Source organism: Aythya marila (assembly GCF_965140915.1).
Source record: "Aythya marila genome assembly, chromosome: 1".
NCBI lineage: Eukaryota > Metazoa > Chordata > Aves > Anseriformes > Anatidae > Aythya > Aythya marila.
In genome coordinates this window covers 53,515,145-53,538,908 of record NC_139042.1, presented here as the reverse complement: position 1 = coordinate 53,538,908, position 23,764 = coordinate 53,515,145, and the positions used below count along the sequence as shown (strand labels likewise).

General features: G+C 40.8%; 1 protein-coding gene across 1 annotated transcript in view; it reads right to left on the bottom strand.

Moving 5' to 3' along the window:
* GPC6 (glypican 6) overlaps positions 1-23,764 on the bottom strand; it is a gene marked incomplete at both ends in the record, with an annotated part of 807,337 nt that overhangs the window by 6,899 nt on the left and 776,674 nt on the right. The window contains one exon of the mRNA XM_082782952.1: positions 3,812-3,948. Coding sequence (XP_082639078.1) covers positions 3,812-3,948 — 137 coding nt within the window. The remainder of the gene's footprint in view (positions 1-3,811; positions 3,949-23,764) is intronic.

The following is a 23,764-nucleotide window of genomic DNA, read 5'->3' as shown; positions in this document are numbered from 1 at the left end:
TTACTGCCTGCCTTATCTACCTGTTTACTTGTTCTTGACACCATCTCTCATGGAGGTTGGTTAAACCCAGTTGGCTGAGGGTGGTCGGAGCAATTTGATGCTCTTCTCCCAGCCATCAGAATGGTTGCAGATTTGGGTAGTGTTCTCACTGCAGTAACAGTCACTTGGTTTATTCAAGGAATAATATATGGGATCTGGTGTAAATCCTCCTAAAGCTTGAATTCCTAAATTCCTGGGAAATTCCCTTAATTTCTGGAAAACATGTATCAGTGAAGAGGTTATCAGCTGTTGTTAAGGATTTATTTGCAGATAGGAGAGGAGCTACATTTCTAAAGTTTGGTCTTAATTATGGCTTTACGTTCTAAATGTGTTAAAAAAAATATGTCTCTGCGTCTGGCAGAAGACATCCATTATTTAAATGTAAAATTATGTTCAATTTTTTTTAATGAATACAGATACGATAGGCATCTCTGCTTGGCATCTCTCTGAAAGGCACTTTGTCTGAAGTATTTTTTTTTGTTGTTTAAATTGATTTTCCAAAAAAAAGAGATTCATCCACCTAATGAATGTTTTCCCATTTGCACAGCACCTGGTTTCTACCTGATGTGACCTGATTAAAACCTCTCTTCACAGAGGATCAGCAACATGACAAGTGCACCCTTCCAGAACGCCATAATGGATCACTCTGTTACCCCATGATTATTTGTGAATTGGAAAACTTCATTTAGCCCCCGCTGGTGTCACTGCAAATTAATCATGGCAACAGAGCGATATCTGGGGACTGCAATAACCACAAGTGACCTTGGTGTAATGTCTCTCTCAGGAGGAAGCCTAGATTTCATTCTGTGTGATCTCAGGTTTGTAACTTTTTTCCTGCAAAAGCAGCATTGGAGGGCGATGTGTAAAATGAAATATGAAGCATAACGTGTATCTGGCAATTCAAAGTTTCTAATTCTTTATACAGTCACAAGTTCTGATCAAAACCCGGCAACAATCTCCTTTCCCAGCAGTGACCAACAACAAGTTGTCTTCTCATTTTCTCATTTGTAGTACTAATAACTAAGGAAAACAGGAAGTGATTAAATTTCTTTTTCCCTTCCCTTCCCTTCCCTTCCCTTCCCTTCCCTTCCCTTCCCTTCCCTTCCCTTCCCTTCCCTTCCCTTCCCTTCCCTTCCCTTCCCTTCCCTTCCCTTCCCTTCCCTTCCCTTCCCTTCCCTTCCCTTCCCTTCCCTTCCCTTCCCTTCCCTTCCCTTCCCTTCCCTTCCCTTCCCTTCCCTTCCCTTCCCTTTCTTTTATTTTCTCATGAGCGGCTATCATATTCTCTGGAACTCAAAATGCAACTCTTTTTGTAACACAAAGGTGCTTATAACAGACTACACAATGAACAAAAGTAAATATATGCACAGTGGCCAGATATTGCTACCCTTGTTCTTTCAAACTAGTGTTTGCTATCAGATGGTAGTCAATATGTTTATGGAAACATTTATGATTTTTCTTTACGCTGCAGTAAATATCTTTGTTCACCAGTCAGGAGGTGATTTTGCATACCAAGCTAATTACATGTTCAATATTATTTCATATACAGGCCATGACATCCTATGGTCTCTCTCTTATTTATTACTATTCTCTCCACCTGAAGCATTTATTGAATTCTGTTATTAAGATTATGATTATGCATTTCCTTTGTGAATGCGTACAAAATAGAGAACAAATAGAGAAGCTGTGGTTAGTTCTGCTGAGACTGTGCTTTCAGGTGATGCTGTGAAGCTATGGTTCCACATCCAGTGGAAAGCCTGTGTTAAATTAATCAAGGAGATTATCAGCAGAGGATAGATTTTCTTAACAGCTCCGGAACATTAATCTAATGAAAATAACCAGGTTTCCCATATGGTAAATACTGCAAAAGGAGGATGAAAAGCTTAAAACGAACCTGCAAAACTCTCCCCAAAGTTGGAGCTCTTGCTAGTTCCTCTAGTGCACAAGAGAGATGAAAAGTATTTGCTAGATGTGGTACAAACACTAGCACTGGCTGTGAGAAGCAGGAGGGATATTAACAGGTTGGTTTGACTGCTCTTTTGTAGAAAGAGCAGCATATATCTCTTATTAATGTGTGCGTTCTGATGTGACACACAGTACCCTGCTGTGAGGCCTGGAAATTCTGTTTAACCACTGCAGCATGCCAGCCTGGGGTCATAGCTTACAAAGCACACCTGCGAGAACAGATATTATAGAGGAAGATAAAAACACATCTTTATTTCTCTCTTCACGCTGTTCCTTTGTGATGAATGCTGTAACAGCCGGACACTCCTCTCAGGTGTCTTTGTTAGAGTCCCCAGGGGCTTTCCCTGGATCTGGGACAAAGGAATGGAGCAGTGACCTGTAAGAGTGCTCCTGGTTTTGGACAGATCTTTTCACATGCATCTCAAGGTGGACTATTAGCAGCCCATACAGCTCTCTTCTCTGGTCTGTAAAATGAATTATTCTGAGCATTATGCAGTAAGGCATGTGAAAGGGCATGTATTCACTGCAAGACCTCCCCCTGTAGTGTGTTTCCTATAAAACTGGCGAGGTGATGGCATGGGTGCCACCTGTCTTTGTATCTGTCCATCCACCCGCCTACCCAGCCATCCATAAAAAATGATATTTAACAGGTTTGTGAGTTTTTGTTATATTCTGTTATTTGCACTGAGGTTTTATATTTTATGTTTGTCTCACTTCTATTTTTTCTTATTGTGTTGTTTTTATTTATTTATTTTTATTTAATTTAAATTATAGCTTTATTTGTATCATCGGGTAAAAGGAAGATAAAGAGAAAGAGGTGTTACTACACTCTAGAAACAGCACTCACTGGACACTCAAACTCCTCCTGTCTCCTCATAGTCACAGGCTACTGGTGCAGACCCAAGACCAGACTGCCCCTATTATACTCCTTGAGTCAATCTGTCTCTCTCTTTCTCTGCAGGGTTAATCAGATCCTCTCCTTTGTCTGCTAATGAACCCACATTAGGACACTTGGAGACACCTGCTCATCAGCTAGCACCAGCCTGGCCAAAGCCAGAGACATGCAAACCTCAAAATTAAAACTCACAGAAAAGTCATCACATAAAAAAGGCAAATGACCATAGTGCTTCTAATAAAGTAACATAAGGTCAAGCCTTCTGCACAAGAGAACTATGATTATTATATGTATTCTCTGCTGGCTATTTTTTCCCTCTTTTTCTTTTCTTCCCCCCACCCCCCCTTTCTTCTCTCTCTCTCTCTCTCTTTCTTACTTCCTTTCCTTTCTTTCTTCTCTTTCTTTCTCTCTCTCTCTGACTCTCTCTCTCTCTCTCTTTTTTTTTCTTTCTTTCTTTTTTTTTTTTTTTTTTTTTTTTTTCCTCACAGCAAATAGCCCTAAGCTTTGCCAGCCAATAGCAAATAGAGCCAAAATTCCAATTTCTGCTTCATCCTAGTATGGTATCCCAAGAGTGCAATTGCTTCACAAGCTGTCAGTCCCAACACAGGGATACTAAATGGAGCTAAAGAGCTCTTTGAAATCTCAGTATAAATTATCCTTCTGGAGCTGAACCAGGGAACATTTTCAGTGTTCACATGCTGGCACGCTGTGCACATTTACAGTTACTCACACTCTAGCTTTAATGACACCTTGACAATAGGTAATCTCAGCTGCAAACTACGTGTGAACAATTACTTGTTCTCCCCATTTCTATTTTGCTCTTACAAACAGCTTTGTAACATTCACTCCATTTTGTGATTGCTTCAGGCCTGATGGGGATTTGGACCAAGTCCGATGAGAAAGGGTCCACCTCACCTTGCCTTGGTATGGCCATTCCAGCAGTCCTCCTCATTTAATGGACCGGCTGTCACTCGTTCGTCCTTGCAGATTGTGTAGGGGAATGCTGACCAGAACTTTTTAGAGAGCTTTAGTTTTTCTTTAATGTCTGTTACCTGATTAAGAGACAATGAAAGGGAAAACTGGTTAAAACACATCAGCCATATTAGCCATATTAGCTCTCATCGTAAATATGTTGTTTAATTCTGTAATAAATGATGGTGGAGGTTAAAAGGACTGACGGTGCTAAAACCTAAACTCCTATATTTATGAGCAAGGCACAGTGCCTTTGGGTTCAGAGAATACAAATAATCAAATTCACCTTTTTCCACAGGCAAGACATTAATAAAAAGCATGTTACATCTTGCTCTTTCTATTCCCAATTTGTCTAAGGTTTTTTAAGTATACATCTTCCTAAGAATTAATATGCCTCGCTGTCTGCTGAATGTCAATTCAGTTAAATAGTGTTCATCGCATAAAATGTCTTGCCCACCTGCTCAGTCATGCCTTAAATAAATATTATACTTAGATCTATATGTGCAGGTTCTAAAAATATGATGCAGTGCTGGGCTGATGTTCAACTGATTTAAGACACACAGGCTGAATACATTTCAGTACATTTGGATTTTGCTAACAGTGAGAGGTTTGTGTATATATAGGCATGCAGAGACTATATCCGTCTTTGCTACTAGATAGAGACAAATATCTGTAGCTGGATACAGACTTCATGTTCAAGAAATGCTGGGACAGTATCAGAACAGTTCCTTTACATTATAAACTCCCTCTTGAACAATAATTTAATTTGTCATGATTCAGGCAGCAAGCAGGAATAAACTGAATTTCCAGCACCAACTTAATACATGCTCTGGCTGAAACGTTATCAGTTCTTGTTTTGCGTTTGGTTTACTAGAGTGGAAAAATCTACAAGAATAGATAGAGAACACAACAAAGGACAGACTACAAAGGATGAATGGTGCCACTGTTGTTCTTATGGAAACAGATGCATTTCACATTAAGTTGTAATAGGATTTAGGGGAGCTTGTTGAATAGCTTTCAAAGGAAATCACTGAGCTTTATTCTTTAAAAAAATGAGAAATAAAAGCTCTCCATTGTTCCATTCAGTTCTGAGATTGGCTTTTAGGTTGTTGAGGTACAATATTGTACTTGGCTATTTATCTCTTTTATCTTTTGTTCTGAAGACATGATAGCTCTCTGAGCAAATGGCCCACACTGCTTTGCAGTGCTTAAACCCTGTAGAATGTCACTTTATATGCTAGGAGATGGAAACATCCAAGGATGTTATTTCAGAAGCACCACACACATTTTCATCCGCAAGAAATAAGTAGGACAGTATTTGCCTGCGTGAATTGTTGACAGTATTTCTTGCCATGATAGAAATCTTATAAATCTCCTCCATACCCTCTGCCAAGCCCTAGCTGCTGTGTTTTCATATCACAGACACCAGCAGCATTTGTAAGCCTTTAAAGTCTCAGTAAGAGAGCCCTGACAAGCCAAAAATAAAATTCCAGTTTACAGACTGCGAGCAGACTTCATCAGCAGTGGGGATGGTCTCAGGATGCCTGATCTTTTTGGTCCATGGGACCAGGAGTTTTGGGCAGCAGGCAGAGAGCAGCCGTTACTCTTCCCCTTCTATGCACTCTAAGGATAAAAACCCCAGCATCACTGGTGGTACAGCTGAACAACACATGCCACTTGGTTAAACTGCCTGGGGTTCACAGGGAGCTGTGTAAACTTCTGTTAGGCTGTGTAGTGGGTTTATGTGGCAAGGTTTTAGTAGCAGGGGGGCCACAGGGGTGGCTTCTTGTGAGAAGAATACAGAAGCTGCCCCATGTTAGATAAGGGCCCCAGTGCTGACCAGAGCCGAGCCAACAAGTGATGTTGTTTGTGCCTCTGTGAGAGCATATTTAAGAAAGGGGAAAAAAAATGCTGTTACACACAGCAGCTGGGAGAGTGAGAGGAGTGAAAAACAGCCTTGCAGGCACCAAGGTCAGTGAAGAAGGAGGGGGAGAGGTGCTTCAGGCACACAGCAGAAGTTACCCGGTGGCCTGTGGAGAGGCCCCCGGTGGAGCAGGCTGTCCCCCTGCAGCCCACGGGTCCCACATGGAGCAGATCTCCATGCTGCAGCCCATGGAGAGCCCCCACAGGAGCAGGCCCCGGGCTGGAGCTGCAGTCCGTGGAGAGGAGCCCACGCAGGAGCAGGGGTTTCGGGGGAGCTGCCGCCTGTGGGGGACCTGTGCTGGAGCAGTTTGCTCCTGGGGATGGACCCTGTGGGATGGACCCATGTGGGAGCAGATCTTGAAGAGCTGCTGCCTGTGGGCAGCCCCCGCAGGGTCGGTTTGGGAAGGACGGCATCCCATGGGAGGAACCCCACAGTGCAGGGGAAGAGAGTGACCGAGAAGGAGTGGCTGAGGTGGAGCTCAGCCACCCACCTGAGTAAAACCACCACAGGCCAATAAATCAGATAGAGACATCCTACTGAAACTGCTGGCAATATAGGGAAAAGGGCATGTAGGAAGGATTTGGAGGTCCATCTGTATAATCTTGGGTAATAAGAGATACAAGGAGACAGATTTTCTCATTTATTACCTCTCCTGGACAACCATTTACAAAAGCAAACTGATTGATATTGGTAGTGAGTAATTAGTTTTCAGATCAGTAACTTCACTGCTATCTGGAAGTTATTTCAAGTTATTCAAAACTCAGATGTTAAGAGCTATATTCAGATTCTTACTGTAACCAAATTAGATCTGGCATTCTAGGACTACAGACTTCTATTCTGAACCACAAGTGAGTCAACTCCCATTGGAAAGTGATTTTCCCCAGCTCCTGTAAGGGCTGTAATTTGGAGTGCAAACCTCGTATTTTCAGACAATTCAATAAAAGATTAAGAGAGGTTCTCACTGTTCACAGGCTCTTTAGAAATATGCTCTGAAAAATGACTCCCCAATGACTTTCAAACATACTAAATAATGTTTGCATGCTCTTTATGTATACTGCATACAGACAACATATTATTAAATTTCCTAACAATAAATATATATATATATATTTGCATTGTAGAAAGTACATCTGGTAAAGAAAATTTTACTTTACCAATGGGTTTTGGTAAAAGACAGCTGATTAAATCTCCCAAGTATCACTGTGAGGTATCATTCCCATTTTAGAGCCTGGGGAGAGGGAGACATTTACATGACTCACAAAAGGCAGCAATAGCAAAAATGATTGCAGCTTAGAGAGAGGTTACCATTTGCAGATGTCTCTAGATGACACTAGACATCCAGACAGGCAACAAGACAATGACTTTGAAGTATTTCTAATGTAGTTTTAAATGCAGAATAGAATTGGGTGCTGCAACACCTGCAATGATATGTAAAACTTTTGCCTGTGGGTTTCAGTACCTTCAGTTTTGGGATCTCCTCAAGCATAGCCACAGGAAGTCTCTTAATAGTCCCCACAGTTACATGTGTCCCATTGTACATTGTTTTGATCACTGCCAGTATATAAAAAATAGGCAATTGATGTACAGTCCCTTGAAAATGAGGTAAAAGCCACTAAGGGTTCAGTTAACATTGCTTGCTTGTGATTTATGAAGTCAGACTACTGCATCCCCCAGTGATCTGTGGCCATGTAAATGATTCCTTGGTATTTCCCATGCTTTGAATTAAAGATTAACTTTCAAGCTTAGTTAGACTTCTGTGGAAACGTTTAAACACAAGAAGTCTGCGATTTTGTTACTTTATATATTTCCTTCCCACTTTCTCTGGCAGAGATTTACTTGAATTAAGACAGCTGGATCTCCTTGGTCTCAGTTAGTGTGGCTTTTAATGGCTATCTCCCTGATGTCACCCTGCCATTATTTTGAACTATTCTTCAGCTACTTTGAAGGTACTAAATTTATTTTGAGTTGCGATACTTTCTCATAAGAAAAAATATATCAAGAGCTGTGCAAAGAGTTACATTTTCTTCTTCCTTCCTTCCTTCCTTCCTTCCTTCCTTCCTTCCTTCCTTCCTTCCTTCCTTCCTTCCTTCCTTCCTTCCTTCCTTCCTTCCTTCCTTCCTTCTTTTTTTTTTTTCTTTTTTCTTTTTTTTTTTTTCTTTTTACCTGGGGATACATAGAAATAGATATCAAAATAGCCAGGCTTTTATCTGCAATTGCTATCAGAAGGAAGATGTTACTCTATAGAAAAGAAAAGTTAAAAATTTGCATCATTTCCAAAGATAAATTCATGTCCAGAGTCATGAAAATGGTATAGTTACATGCCCTACAATGAGAAATACAGTTAATATCCTACTCCTGCCACTGACTTTTTCTGTGATCAGGGCAGTCATTTAAGCTGTACAGTTCCTCAGCAGAACTTACACCACTACCTATTAGCTCACTTCCAATCGTGCCAGCAGAGCCTCAATTTTAAGCAGGAAAATAAAGCAGATCAACTTTTTTGTCTTCTTTACTCACCTCGGACTCCAGAGGAAGAAGGTGAGCTAAAAAGCAAGCCCATAGCAAGCCCATCATTTTGGCGGTATCAGACCTTAGAATTCCTTGTTTTAGCTCTGGACATCTGGATAAATTGAAAAACTCACCAGGATAATTGAGAAATGCATCTAAAATATCATGCAAAACTAAATGTGAAATGATGATTTTTTTTTTTTTTTTTTTTTTATAAAGCAGGAAAGATCCAGAAAAGACAGTTGCTTGTGAAGCCAGCAGCTAGTTTCCCATAGAATCTGTTTTGGTTTAATTTCTGATGGAGACATACTTCCTCGGCAGGGGGATAGCTAATGTGTGTCCAGAAGCAATGTGGGCCAAAAAGCAAATTTTAAAGGTGATGCCCCAAATACATATATATTTAAAGTAATTTCTGTTATTTCTTCCTCCTTTCTCCACAGGAAGTCCATCTCAGAGTCCTTCCAGTTTTATTATCCCCCCAGCATAATCCTTGCTCTCACATAGTCAGAGGAGTCTTACAAGAAGCAAAAAAAGTGTTCAAAGATGCTGAAATGTGTCCAAAACTGACCCTGGTTCAAAGCAATAAATGAAATACAAAACTCTTACTGATATTAAGTACAAATGGTTATTAGCATTCTTTTCTCCTTCTTACTAATACTTTTACATCACGCTTTTTTAGTTTATTCTGCAAGTTCTGGCAGATTTTCTTTTTGAAATGCAAGCAGGATATGCAGCTTGCCTTTCTGCTGATACCTTCTCCCTGGGGATGCTCAGAAACATCTCAATGCAAAATCTCAATGAAGGTTAAGCCTTTATGCCTTGGAAACAAGTACAAATGTTTCTTGCTACTCACTGGACATTGCTTCTCTGATGAACTAGGGTGCCACTCTGGATGGCACATGGTGGGTTGGTATGTGGCAGTGCAGCCTCTCAGAAGATTTTTCAAGTGGATGTTTGTGATGAGGCGCTGTGGTTTCACAGACCTGAATTCACAGACGACATTTAACTAATCCCACTTCTTCATGCTGTGTTATTTCCAGGTGAACAGCCAGAGTGCTTTCTGCTGCCTGCTGCTTGTTTTCCCCTAGACTTGTCTAATGTCCCCAGCCAGCCACCCAGCACCCTTGCAGCCTTTATGAACAATGATGCGGAGCTTTTATAATGACGGGCAGCTTGGTAACAGATTTATGGATATGGAGGTTGACAGCCTGGGCTGTGTGCGGGATTGTGAAGAACATACCTTTTGTCACAGACATGGCAGGGTAGCAAGAACAAGCAGATCATTATGATCTGATTTGTGTTATGCCGTACCAGCAGAAAACTGCCCAGGACTTTTATACATCGATCAGTATTTATGTCCATTAGGGATTTCATCTGAAAGCATTCTCAGACTAATGGCCAACAATTTGTTTAAAAGGACTCAGTCTGCAGGCTTAAAACCCATATTATGTACTGTCTACAATTGGTTGTTATGTTTATGTCTCTCATACATGTGGGTGTGACAGTGCAAGAATTACCTGTCACAAGCAGTTAAGTACAGGACAGCTGGATATTTTAATTGATACACGGCTTTCCTTGTACACTGGGCTTAATTAAAAGCAGTTAACTCAGACCCCCAAGTTTTAAGAGCTGTCCCTCAAGAAAGACACGTCTTCTGTATGCCCTTTGTTACATCTGCCAGCTTCATATAGATGTCTTGGAGGCATAAGGCACTTATGTATAAAGGCAGTTGAACTAGGCTCCTGCTATCACACCTAGGTGCCTGAATTTAAAGAGGATCTCTCTCTCAGAGTTTTTTTCAGGCACCTGCATTTCTCCACTGACTAGGCACAAGGAGATTAGGTGCATATTTTTGTCTGGAACGGCTCATTAAGCGCCCAAAGTTTCAACGCCCATTGGGTGCCTTGGCGAGGACGACCCACTTTGACTTGGAGCAAGCGAAGTGGAACGGATTTGCTCTATACGGAGATTTTATTTTTTTTTACATACATTATGCATTTCCCCATTACCTCACAAAGGCAAATTGAAATTCAAGTAGCTGCTGAACCCTGCACTTCATGGCAGTGATTTTTCAGAAGTGAAGCGGGTGGGGTCGGCAGGACCTGGAGATGGCGGTGTTGCTCAGCTTTCTGCCGCTGCCAGACCCTCCAGCTCCCTGCACGTTGTTTTCCAGAGAGTGAGACCGTGGATTGTTCCGCTGCATATAAAACTGACAACCCTGTTATTTTAAACTCGAAAGTGACAGGCTGTTATTTTAATGAGGTCTGCCAGTGCCAAGGTTAACCAAAGCTTTATTTCCCTACAAAATGTTAAGGCTGCGGTTCTAAAAAGGGGGCTGTGAAATTTTACGGTTATTGATACTTTCTCAGCACATACAAGTTCTGAGAATTTCACCCGGGCCGTCTTGTGCAACAAATGCTTTTTTGTTTTTCTGCTTCTCCTTTTTTATAAATTTGACTTTGCGACTTAAAATGATCCAGAGCTCTTCCAATAACTGCCTGCTCATGATTCATGTTTCTGCTTAGAAAAGCAGATGACAGCTCTTCTAATCAAGAACTAACGCTGAATCCCAGTTATAAAGCACAAATGGGCGCTTGGGTAATTTGTGAAATAAAACAAATGAGCTAGGCGACTTTCCAAAGCAAGACGTTTCTCACCAGAGTATTTTAAAGTGAAATGAAAGATTTTTTTTTTGCCCTTATCTCTAAGGGCTACTCACATCTTTGACAAGAAAAAGTTAAAGCCTTTAATAAAAGTAAGTGAAGAATTACCACTGGCCCTTCTGAATTCTCAGAATAGCAGACATATAACTTCAGACTGCTGGGGTGGATTCAGCTCCTGTTTGACTACTCATATTCTTATATCTCTACATTCACAGTATAATCTGCACCAACACAGTGACTGCCCCCACTTAAGTCTCTAGTACCATCCAAGATGCTCAGGGTATCCCTCCTAACCTGCAGTGACCAGTGTAAGTCTCCTGTAAGGTGAGATATATGTGAATGCTCTGTGTGCTGCTTTGGATATTTCATTCAGCTTTGATCTGAATCAGGTGTTTAAAAGCAATCCAGGTTGCCCATTGCATGTGTTTTAATGAAAACTATTTACAGGTCTGCACAAATGCTGATATGTTCTTGCAGAAATCACCTTGTCATTTGTGGCCTGGTGATGCTTGTGCCACAACACCGTGTGTTTGCCAGCTCCATGGTTACATGCCATGGCCCAGATAAGGGGCTGGACTGTCACTGCCCAGAGCTGATGGCCATTTGCTCAAAAATAATATGACCAAAGTGAGTGTGTGCCTTGTAGCATTGCCACTTTTTTGTCTTAACCCTAACCTGGAGAGCCTACCTCCTGCAATCTCCACAGGTCTGGAGAGAGCTTAACGCTGCCTCACATCAACAAATGGAGCCTATGTATATATATATTGGACATTATTGCTTACAGAAAAGCAGAGCCTGACACCAAACTTTTCCCACATTTAACATTCATTTTGGCTGGAGTGGGAAGAGAGGGAGGAATCTTTCAAGCCGTGAAGCACCCGGGGCTAAACTTCTACACCTTTCCAGAAATGTCACCACTGCCCCCTGGTCTTGGCTTGTTTTGCACTTCCACCTCCTTAAGTAGGTATGTCAGGCCAAGTTCACTGCACAGGTCTCCCCCATAAGTAAAAACACTGATTTTAGGAAGTGAGGGCTACTGTAAACTTCTGTGCTCTGTCAAGGAAATCTGTAGGAACTTGCAGCAGCTTTTGCCTTTCCTGTAATACCTGTGAACAGTGCTAAAAAGCTGGTCCCTGAATCTGATTCAGGCAAATCCAAGGCACTCAGAGGAATCAGCTTTTTATTGCAGATAAGTATAAAAGCAGTGCCAGAAATATGCTGGAATCTTAAATATAAAATGCCAGAGGCTTTTCTGTGGCAAGGCCTAGCAGTTAAGCACTGATTTTTTTCTGAGCAGTCCTTCATCATTCCAAGCAAAAATGTTAATAGCTAATGTAAACAATTACTGATAGAGTATTTCAGGCTTATACTGGCTTTCATTTGTCTTGGAAATATTCATTCAGTACCAGTAGTAAAGTGGCTGTTTCTTCTCTTAAATCTCAAGGGTTTACAGGGAACTACATGTGTTATAACAGACAAGGAGTTCAAGCCTCCCAAGAGCTGTGAGAAGCATACGCTTTCTAAGGGCAGCAAGAGCTATGATACATCCTTTCATATCACAGCAAGAAGGATAATTGTACTTCATAGCTGAAGTAGCCTTACATTTAACTTCATTTTTTTCTAGTGGTTGCTTCTTGACATAGCTCTGTTGCCTTCAAAACTGAAGAAGCTCTCAGTGAACACTTGATTTGTTGAAAAAGCTCAGGATTCAGAATTAAGATGATGACTAGCCTGGCAGAAACTTCAGAACTTCTGACCTTCCCCTCCCTCAGCCCCAGGAGGCTCATCCAGCTGTTTACCCAGAGACTGAGAGACAGAGAAAAAGCTGTGCTAGGGTGACCAAAATGACACAAAGCCAAAAAAACCTATGAGTCCAGAGTATGCAGGTGAGAGTTTCGCTGAAGAATCTGCTTTAAGATTTAGAAATTACTGTATAGCATTGTAAGATATCAGACGTCTTCTGTATGATATCAAAACAGTACAATCTTGCCTATGGACTTCAGGGATCTTTCATCACTGTCTGTTTTTTCAGAGCCCAACTACTTTTTGATGGAGATTAGGTGCAAAACTACCTGCTCTTCCATGACTGCCATTCTTAGGCTGCAAAGTGATTAATTCGTTAGTATAACCCCTCTCTTGACTTGTTAAACCCTGCTTTTAAGGTCAGTAGAAATGCTCAGAGCCCTTCTCAGGCAGCACGGGGCTGGCAGGGCTGCACATCCTCACAGGGAGCTGGGTTGCTGTAACCCCTCTTGGGGTGAAGTTGTGCAGGCTCATCAGTAGATGTCCATCTCCTCTCCACGTTTCTAGAAAGAAAAGGGGGGGGGCAGAGGGTCGATCCACTGAGGGTAATGCAAATCTCCGTGAGCTTGGGGGCAGTGTCATCTCGGTGTGAGTGACAGGACCAGCCCTAGCTGTAAGGAGTAAAAAATTAGACCTGGCAAGATGCGTTTTTCCACCATTGTAGTCTGTAATAATGTTTTATCAGAACACCCCAAATTGGTTTGCATGCTACTGCTGCTTCTTCCAATGTTATGCTTGCATTTCAGTCAGAATTAAAGCTCCGTAAGTTTTCCTCCCCTGGTAGTTCTGGCTGTCCATCATTCAGCTCAGCTGAAACCACAGATTGATTTCAATGGCCTGTATGTTTGCATGCTGGATTATTTTAATCCAAACACGCAAATCTGCATTATTGCAAGTAGTGAATCCATATGGTCAGGAAATAACTAAAAATTAACACAGAGGCTTTGAGGCATTGCGTACACTGATTGTGCTGATGTGGAAATCTATATGTATTTTTGGACAAAATTTCTTTCTGGGCTGCCTGAGTAAGATGCACAATTTCATTTCCAGAGCTGCTTCATAGATGAGAGATGATGCAACCAGTTGTTATTATAGCACATACAAATATCGTTTGTTAAAACACCTAAGTCCAAACTAAAAATTTCAAAAGATTTAGAATTAAAACAATAATATTTTCAGAGACAGCAAGGTTTACAAGAGGACATTTTTGGCAAGGAAAGTATGAATACTGGTAGGCTCAGCAGGAAAAGGGCTTATCAGGAAAACAATCTGAGTCAGAGGGAGCCTTGTACTGTAAAGCTACTGTGTCAATATACTAATGACTTCCATTGCCTTCCTACTGAGGAGAGGGTGGGTTATCCTCCACTGATGTGGAGCTGCACTCTCTTGTCCTTTCATTATAGGGTTAAGTACTCCAATTACTGGGTCCTAGGGTCCTAGTGGAACAATTGCACACAGCTTTTTCAGGGCTGCCAGAGGAAGGCAGTGGACAGAGAGCGTGGGGCTTGGGTCCAGATAATGTGAGTGCTTGAGGATCACTCTAAAAGAGGGAGAAAAATTAAGCCCAGTTTGAAGTACAGCAAAGTAATGAGGAGTTCTCAGAAGATTTTATCCTAAAGCAGCAAAAATATAACATTACATTATTATTATTATTAATTATTATTTTTATTTTTATTTTTATTTTTATTTTTATTTTTATTTTTATTTTTATTTTTATTTTTATTTTTATTTTTATTTTTATTTTTATTTTTATTTTTATTTTTATTGTCATGGTCAGGTGAAATGTTGTGAATTTAGATACTCTTGCAGGACTGTTGAATCTAATAATCTCATCCTGAATTGGGAAACAGACCCCTTGTATTTTTTTTTTTTTTTGTTTCATTTTGAAAATAAAATGCTAGGACATACTTGTTTCTGGAGTCTGGAGTGTGAGCCTGGTGAATCAGTGAGTGGTATGAATTTAAGGTGCATCAAGGTCCCATAAATTCAACACAGTCTGCCAGACGATCTATGGAATCAAGTCTGGACAATTTAACGAACAAACACTGACAGAGGGGTTTTGTATGGATAAGGACAGGCACAGTAGCAAGCACTTGGAGCATACTGTGTGAATCTGAATGAGAAGGTATCTGTCTCAGAGAGTTTTCATTCCAAATAGTAAAAGGGAGAGGAGAAAGAAATAAACCTATTATATATATGTAGGAAAAAAATTATATGCAAAGAAAATTACTTGAAATCATACAGGGAGTTACTGTATAAGACAAGCATTACTCCTACATCTTTAGCACCTTCTTTATAGTGAAAAGTCTATTTTCCCTCCTTGGGTATTGCTTTAGGTAATAAGCTTCTTTACTCCTCCAAGGATACGTCTCCCTAGCATTCACGACAATACAGCATAGCTTAAATCAAGCAGGAAAATACTGCATGCAACTGGAATTAGTGTTGATGCTTGAGTATTCATTGTGGCTCTTGTGCAGGCTTTGTAGGCTGCTATCCATCTCCCTGCCATCTGCAGTGTTGCAGGGGGACTGGGGAGCTCCACATTTTGGATGCTGCCAGGTGAACAAGCCTGAGTCAGGCAGCTGTGTGTATAAAGCTGATTTTGTCTTGTCCCAAGAACGAAGGACAGGCACTGAGACAGGGCTAGGTGGGAAGGCAAGCAATACAGAGCTGGGAGCAGCTGGGGGATGTGGACCTGTGGCTGCTGCACCTGATGGTCTGGGGAGGCAGCTCTGGCTGCTGCCCTGCATGTACTGTGTACCTCAGTTCTGCCTTCTGCTGCAGGCATTAGTGGCACAGACACCCACCATCTCACTGCTCCTGTACCATCCTCTCATCGTACATTCAGGGCAGGAGGCCCCTGTGTCAGAGGGGTTACAGAGGCTGGGGAGGCATGAGGTCCCAGCTGGCTCTGTGGTGGCAGCGATGCTGTCACTGAGGCATGCGGAGCCCACTGGGGGTGTGGGAAGGAGATGCTCTGCATCTGCTGCTGCAGGCTGGCAAGGGCAGTGGGGAAAGCAACTCTACAGCTCCCAAAGCAATCAAGCTGCAGCAGTTAGCTAGGGAGTCACTTCACAAAGAACTCACAAAATATGCTTGTCTCATTCTCCCCGATCCCTCAAATCCCAGGCAATCCCTTCTTGTCTCTTCTTCACAGCTGTCTGTGAGCACAAACAGGTATAACCAAGTGTTACCTGCTGCAGAGCTGCCCATAGTTGGCAGACAGCATCCTCCCGGTTATCCTTCCTGATGGATGCGGGTGGCTGGACAGAAGATCGATGCTTGTTCCTCATGCACAGGCAGCTTAAAAGCAGCCTAGCCTCTGTGCCAGCACTCTCAGGATTGAAGCGACTGCACACTGGCTGTTTATTTGTCTCTTTTTCAAAGCACACTCCCCACCTCGGTCTGCTGCTGCATTTCAACAAGGACATAGGCAAGGCCATGCCAGGCATTCAGAAATCATAAGCTATGTTTCCACTGTCATGAGTCTATCATAAAAATAATGATGTCTTAAATGTAGCAAATGCTGCAATATATTTGCCTCTAAAGACTTGAAGCTTTAGAATTCATGCTTTTGCGGATTCTGTAATAGTCAGAAGGGCTGGAAAATTGGATTTTTTTTCTTTACCATAATAGTGAAAAGAACAGATTTTAGAAAGGCAATTTCACAAGACATGAAACAAAAATCTAGAAAACCTGGAATTTTGGCTCTAAAAACAAAACCCAGACATCTTTACAGGGTAAAGAAACTCAAAATGGGAAAAACACATCCTCACAAAGGATAGTATCTCAAATGAAATAAAGGCAATAATAGAAACATTCACATTTTCTGTCTATTTTAGCTATAAAACCAGTAATATTTCACAGTCAGGAGCTCTCTGGCAGACAGAAGAGGTTAACTTCACTGGGTCAAATCTGCCATTGATACCGAATATATAAAATATAGGGCACTGCCTGAAGTATATTTTCAGGAGCATCCCATAAGGATCCTGAGCTTCATGAACTGTTTCATTTCTTATTCTCTTAATTGGAGTATTTCAAGAATGTCTTCCAAAAAGCCTGGGATTTGGTGACATGGAGTAGGAGAGGATCGGGAAGCTACTGGCACAGGAGGGATGGCTCCCAGCTGCTTCCACTCAGGAGCTGATATGGGTACGTGAGGCAAGACTGTAAACTGCAATCTCTGAATTACCTGTGAGAGGAAAGACACAATGTTGACACAAAAGAAATATGATTTTTGGCAGGGCAGTGGGAAAATGTCCCTTCTGAAATATCTTTCTCCAAAGGTCTCAGAGCAGTTTTAGCAGTTAAACTATAAGGAAAAATTATGAGGACTCACCTAAACTATAAACTCAGTTAATTGTTTTACTCATCAAATTGTTCAGCAGCAGTGATTATGCTATAATTTGTGTCTCACTTTTTAGTCACTGCAAATTTACTTCAGCACTTCCCTGAAAATTCCCTGACAGTAATTTATGCAGGCCAAAGTTATGTACTGTCAAATGTGTCTCAGGCTATCATACTTCGCCCATCCATCAAAGCCAGTAACAGTAAACACAGGAAATGTGGGGGAAAAAATAATAATAAAAAAGTAGGGGAACAGAAGTTTTTTTATAATGAGTGAGATGATGTTTGAGATAAAAAAAAAAAAAAAAGAAAAAAAGAATGTGTTTTCTACAAACTGTTCTGCTGCTACCTACTGCTCCTACATCTTTGCATATGAGAACAGCAGGTTCCTAGAGGGCACCTGGTGAGTGTAGAGGGAAGGGAGCAAATGTACAGTCAGTACAAATATTCAGAATGTGGCTTGAAAAAACTGAAGATCCTTGTGGAAAGAAACAGCCAAATATCATTTCTTCTGTTACTTATAATTACTATGTACAGTGGAAGAAAGAACATGAAACAAATACAGTGTTCAATGAAGAAGAAAGGAAAATTAGCCTTATTAGCATGCCTTTTGTTCTCCATTGTTAACATCTTGCTGTTGTGTAAGAAAACTGCCACAAGGAAGAACCAGAAGTACAGAAGTATACAATCCTAATGGAGATTTCCATCCCAAGCAAGGCACTGTGACAATTGCTCATTCCTTTGGCACTCCTCTCCCTTAGTCAGCACTCTGAATGGCAACGGGATGCTGTGATATTTCTGAGTAACAATCTGACTTATTGGTCATTTGTCAACGGAACTAACAATTGTTGACTGCTCTGCCCTAAATATCAAGCAAGCAGTTACATTCTGTGTAGCTTCAGCTACAAATGAGCAGGGACTAGGTGGAACAGTCACGCAGCATTGGTCATAAGAATGCAGCAGCTAAAGCAGGGAGGTGATGAGGTTTCACTTTGTCACAGCAAAGATAACTTGCCTTGAAATGCAGTACAAAATCATTCCTTTTCATTTCGTTTATTTATTTTTTCCCCTCCCTCTCCTTTTCTCTCTTTCCTTCTCCCTCTCTTCTGTTTAATCTCTCTCTCTTTTCCTTTTTCCTCCTTAGTGCAGGACAGAAGCTTCTTCTTTAGCTGTCTCAGAGCTGGCTCTGTCTGACCCACAGGGTTGGGATGTGCTGAGGCTGTGTTCGAGCTTGCTATCTATTCCCCAGCACTGACTCTTACATTCAGGTTATGGCGGATCAGCTATGGTCTGGAAACACTTTCAGGGTAGCTAGACCCCTGGGTGAGAAAGGATGCGGGTCTCCCCAGAATGGTCAAGCATGAGGTGGGGAACAGGGTCAGCTTCAACAGCTATCTTTTGGCTGGGAAGTGCTGCCTCCTAATGAGTACTTGTACCCTGCTGCTGGCATGTGCTTCCCACATCCTCACTCATGGAGTCTTACACAGATGGGAGGAGGCTGAAGAAACTTTTCCTTCTGCACACACAAGCTGTGAGCTTGTCAGCATGAGCACAGCTATGGGGCAGGAGATGTCAAGCATGCAGTGTAGACACAGGCTTTTTGGGGGCTATTCTTGTAGTATATCCTTTTGTCAGGCATATATGTGTATAGACATATATGCCCCCACACTTAATGGTTGTTGCATGTCATGGTGCGTCCTGCAATCAGTGCCATCTAAATCAGCTGCTCATGTAGACCTATGATTCCCATCCAGGCTTTATATCCAGATTTCTTTTTCCCAGCAACCATGAATTACAGAGTTTTTGGGTGATGTATGCTTGTTTCTCGACAGACTGGAGTGGGGACTGAAGCCAGAAGTGTTATCCCAGCTTGAATACCCAGAGCAGCTGGAAGCTGTCCTCATGCCTTTGCCAGTGGGGACCAAAGAGAGCAACTAACTTTTTTATATATCAAGTCAGCATGCAAGAGGTTAAAGCATATTAAAAAAGTTTCAAGAAACTTTCCCTAGAAACTACTGTAGCCTGTAGTCATAGAACAGATGTACTTTGGAACAGCTATGAATCCTATGAGTACCCTAACAAATACACTACACATTCATTGGAACAATGTGCCCCATGGATTTAAACTGCATCTTATCAGTTCTTCCTGAAAATAATTATCACACCTATTAGAGGCTATATTTGGGATTTTTAGACTTGTACATACATCTGCTTTCCTTTCTCTAGACAGATATTCTGCCACGAAGGACGTGCACTAGCAGCCTGATTTTCTCCCCAAAGAACAGAAATAACCCTGTGACTATACACTCGGGCACTGGTTGCAGTTTAAATCAAGGTGCCCTTGAATATGGCTTGAAGATACAGGCACTGAAATTCCTATTTTTAAACTGATCCAGGAGCAGCACAAACCTTTGTGCACAAAATGCATTTTAAAGTGTCTCTTCTCATCTCAGTCCATTGGAAGCTCATACTGTATTCATAAAAATTTAGCGGAACAAGAATTTCAGAGCAAAGTAATCATGGTGATATTTCTGTAAACACCATGTTTTTCACAGTTGCTGCTTTGGAATAACTTTCTGAAAAATTTCTTCATTGCAAAACAAAGCCAAATAAAGCCTTTGTACTTTTTTTTTTCTTTTTTTTTTTTTTTTTTTTTTTTTAATTTTAAGACCTGACAGATTCAGTAACACTGCCTAAGCTGCATTCAAATTCTAGGGATGGTTTCTAGGTAATTTCATTTTCCCTTCAAAATCAGACAAAAGACAGGTATCAGTACTAGGATCTTGTTTTTCCCTAAAGTTCAAAAAATAATTATATAGGTAGAAAGCACCAAAAAAAAAAAAAAAAAAATCACAGAAAAATAGGCTGAACCAACAACCCTAAGCATAGCACAGTATTGAAAAATCTACAAATTAGTCTTATTAGAGAGAAAAAGGACATTGTAATAATGGGGAGGGAGGCAAATTAGGAAGGACATTGTGAAAGGACAAGTCAAGTGATTCCAATAAGCAAATTAAAAATAAATTCAGTTGTAGAAAGACATGCCTCACAGCTCTAGCAGTGCAGCTAAATTTTCCTTTACGAAGGTACACAATGGATTCATGCATTCCTGTAGAATGAATAACAAAATAATTTTGTGCAGACTAAGTTCACAGTGCACTAAAATGACTCATTTTCACACTAATTTGACACTAAATACCAAGAGCTGGTCTTGTTCAAACATGGAGAGTGGTAGTCTGCATTATGGTTCTGACCAACCTTATTTTAATCACAAAAATAATTTTGCCAATAAAATACTTGGAGCAGAACATCTCTGGTTACCATCCTTAGGGACAGCAAGCTAACCTACTTTCTCTCAACAGGCAAATGTGTTTAGCAAAGAAAAAGTACTATTGATAAAAATAATAAACTATCCTTTGGAACTGAAGCATCCTAGAAAATCTAGGAGATATTTCCTCTTAACATGTGCAAATTACTTGTAGTGCAGTCCTGTAGATACTTGTGGATGAGATGTATAATATGCAAAAGTAATGATACAGTGAAAACCACAAATACTTTGTTGGTGTTTGCTGCTTGGACCTTGCAGTTCAATAATCGTAAAATTATCTACCTGGAAAAAGAAAACTCATTTATGAATGGCAAAGCTGTATGAGAGCATGGCTCCTCTACTAGCAGCAATATTTGTGAAGTTAATTTTGAGATAATATGTAAATACATCATATAACAATTATGTATGCTTTTCAATGTTTAAAATTCTAAAAATAACAGTAAAGGTAAGGCATGTTCTTCCTCCTCCCCAAAAATAATTAAAAAAAAGTGTTATTTTCTTTCTAAAGAACAATTGTTTAGCTTATCTAGAATTCAAATAGCAATGCACATATACAGAGGCAGAAAGTCAGCATTACCCACTTTGTTGCAAGCAAATTAAATCAGAAGTGATATTAAATCAATGCCTGGATCATATGCTTCCCCAGAGCCCTCTCGGTCCCACCAACAGGAGTGCCACTGAATCTCAAAGTAATAGTGCACAACATTCTCATTTGGGTTAGCTTTATTGTAACCAGGAGCAGATTTTAGCCAGTATTAAACATCTAATTCTCATTGGCTCTCAGTTTTGGGGCATGAACATTATCCACAGACCAATGGAAGCTGGGATGCAGCTTCCATTAGCAAATATGCAGATTTCCCATGACCTAGGCAGGAGAACTACTGAACGTAGTGCTTTGTGTAGTGTGCTAAGGGAGATGGTGTATGAAGTTCCAGGAAGATGAACTAGAATTACTCATCCAAATCATTTTGCCCAAGCTGGTCATAGTAATTCTGGCACAATATAATATCAAATGTTCAAGTACACTTTCTATTATATTTCTCTTATATTTGAAATATTATAAATGTAAGTGCATATATTTTTAACCCTAACACCAATAACTCTAAACAGTGGACACTGAAGGTAAATCTACATTGCTAAATAAAGCTGGGAGATGGCACAAACATTGGGCATTGAATGGTTCATAGTGCAAAGTTGTTAGCTTGTTCCCTGGTGCTGCGTTGGACCACTTCAAGTACTTTTTCCAAAGCAGTGTGCTGGCATGTCTTGGGGAAGCATTCACTTCAGGGACTGCTTCCAGCAGGCAATGCACATGAGACTGCACATTTACTATACACTCTGTGTAGCTAATGCCACACCAGCAGGCTTTGCCTTTTCTTGTAGTACCATACATCTGCATGCCACGTTCAAGGGCATAAGACACTTGTGTTCAGTTTCATGCCACCACACTGGTGGGCTAGAGCACAGTTCTCACATTATTTCAGATTGCTTGAACTGTAAGCACGCACATACATTCATGAACACAGACACACAAACAGCATTTTCCAGTACTATAGCAGCACAGTGTGAGACCCAAAGAAGATTCAAGACCAGGTGCTGTGGTCAGTGGATGCAGGCAATCTCCTTCTGGGGAAACCAGTCCGCAGCAATGTGAGCAGTGCAGTTTGCACTGTATAGGCTCCAGAGGCAAGGACTGCTGGACTGCTTCCTAGCCTTTTTCATATTTAGTAGTACTCATGCACCTTTACAGGCCAGGTTGCTATTCCTACAACCTATGGAAACTCCTTTGCCTAACTGGATGGACATGATCCAGTTGTCCAACTATAGGTTGCCAGTGATGTTGGAGATGCCCTAGAGAAACCTATCTGTCTTCCAACTGTTATTTCAGAAGGGCATATGCCTACCATCGTGCTGAAACACTGCTGTGACACTTACCTTGTGTTACATGTGATAGTCTAAATGGCCTTAGTCATTTAGTCACAATAATCTAAGTGACCTTAACCTAGTGTGACCCATGCAGATGTCTCACTAATCTACACCATTTCACATGGCAGGAGGTACCATATCTAGGCTCTGGCAGTTAAAAATTAGGTGCCGACTAAATGCTAGAACATCCCTTTGTAGTTTGAAGAAAAATTGAACCTACTTATCTTAGATGCTTATCTGACATTGATGAACAGCATCTGGGAGGTGCTTGTCTCCTTCCAGTAACTAGGAAGAGATGGTCTGCAGGCTGGATACAGACTACTGAAGGATGCACATTGTACAGCTGTGTCCCTGAGCAGCCATAGAATTCACAGGGAATTGGAAATTGTTAGCAGTCCAAAAATAATGCTTACTTCAGGCAGTATGGGACGAAAATTTAATTGCTGGTATATTTTAAATTGAAAAGGCCAGTAGTAGGAAAAAAAAACAAAAAAAACTCAGTGAACTGAACATACTTAATATTTTTGTTTGTGTATTGGGGATTCAAATTTAAACTGGAACTAGTTCTAGCGATGACCTTATCCTATGAACATGTACTGAATTTGCACTGTGACTCATATCCAAGATCTAACAAACTGAATAGAAATGTTCCCATTGACTTCACTGGACTTGATATTAGGTTCTAGATTATCTTTCTATGTACAGTTTGATTTGTGAACATTATGCCTGGATTTCTTTTAAGAGGTTATCTAAGTTAGTCTGCTATGTCCATACTCAGACTATTGAATTAGTGATGCTAATTGGAGGAGTGAGCAGACGCTTCCTGCAAAATCACTGGAACAGGCTGAGTGCTCAGACCTGCTGACAAACAAGGCCACTTGATGAAAAATCTCAGTATGGTTTTGTTAGCCTACCTGACTATACTAGTGAAGGAACATGGTGTCTAGTACTAATACTCATTCCATGACTCTTGTTAACCCAGGACATATTTCATTAGTTGGCTCACTGTGATTTCAAAATCAGATAATACCATTTCAGAAAAGACAGTCCAAAATTTCAACCAGCCAAAAAAAAAAAAAGATGCTTGCTATATCTCTAACAGGAACGTAGCTTCATTGTCTTCAATGAAATTACTTTTCCAAACAACATGCAAATCAGAGAAGCTACTGTGTCATTAGAGGCAGCCATGAAAGAGACCACACATCTGTTGTCACTGCTATAAAACAGCAGGCCATCCTTATTACAGAAAGCCATTTATAGTTCAAGACTCCTCATGGAGGGTTAAATGCTTTAAATACTTATGAGTGATACCATAAGAGCAGAATCAACGGTAGTCTAAATGACCTTAACTTAGTGTGCTCCAAAACTGAGCTCATTCCAAAATGACAGGTGCCATC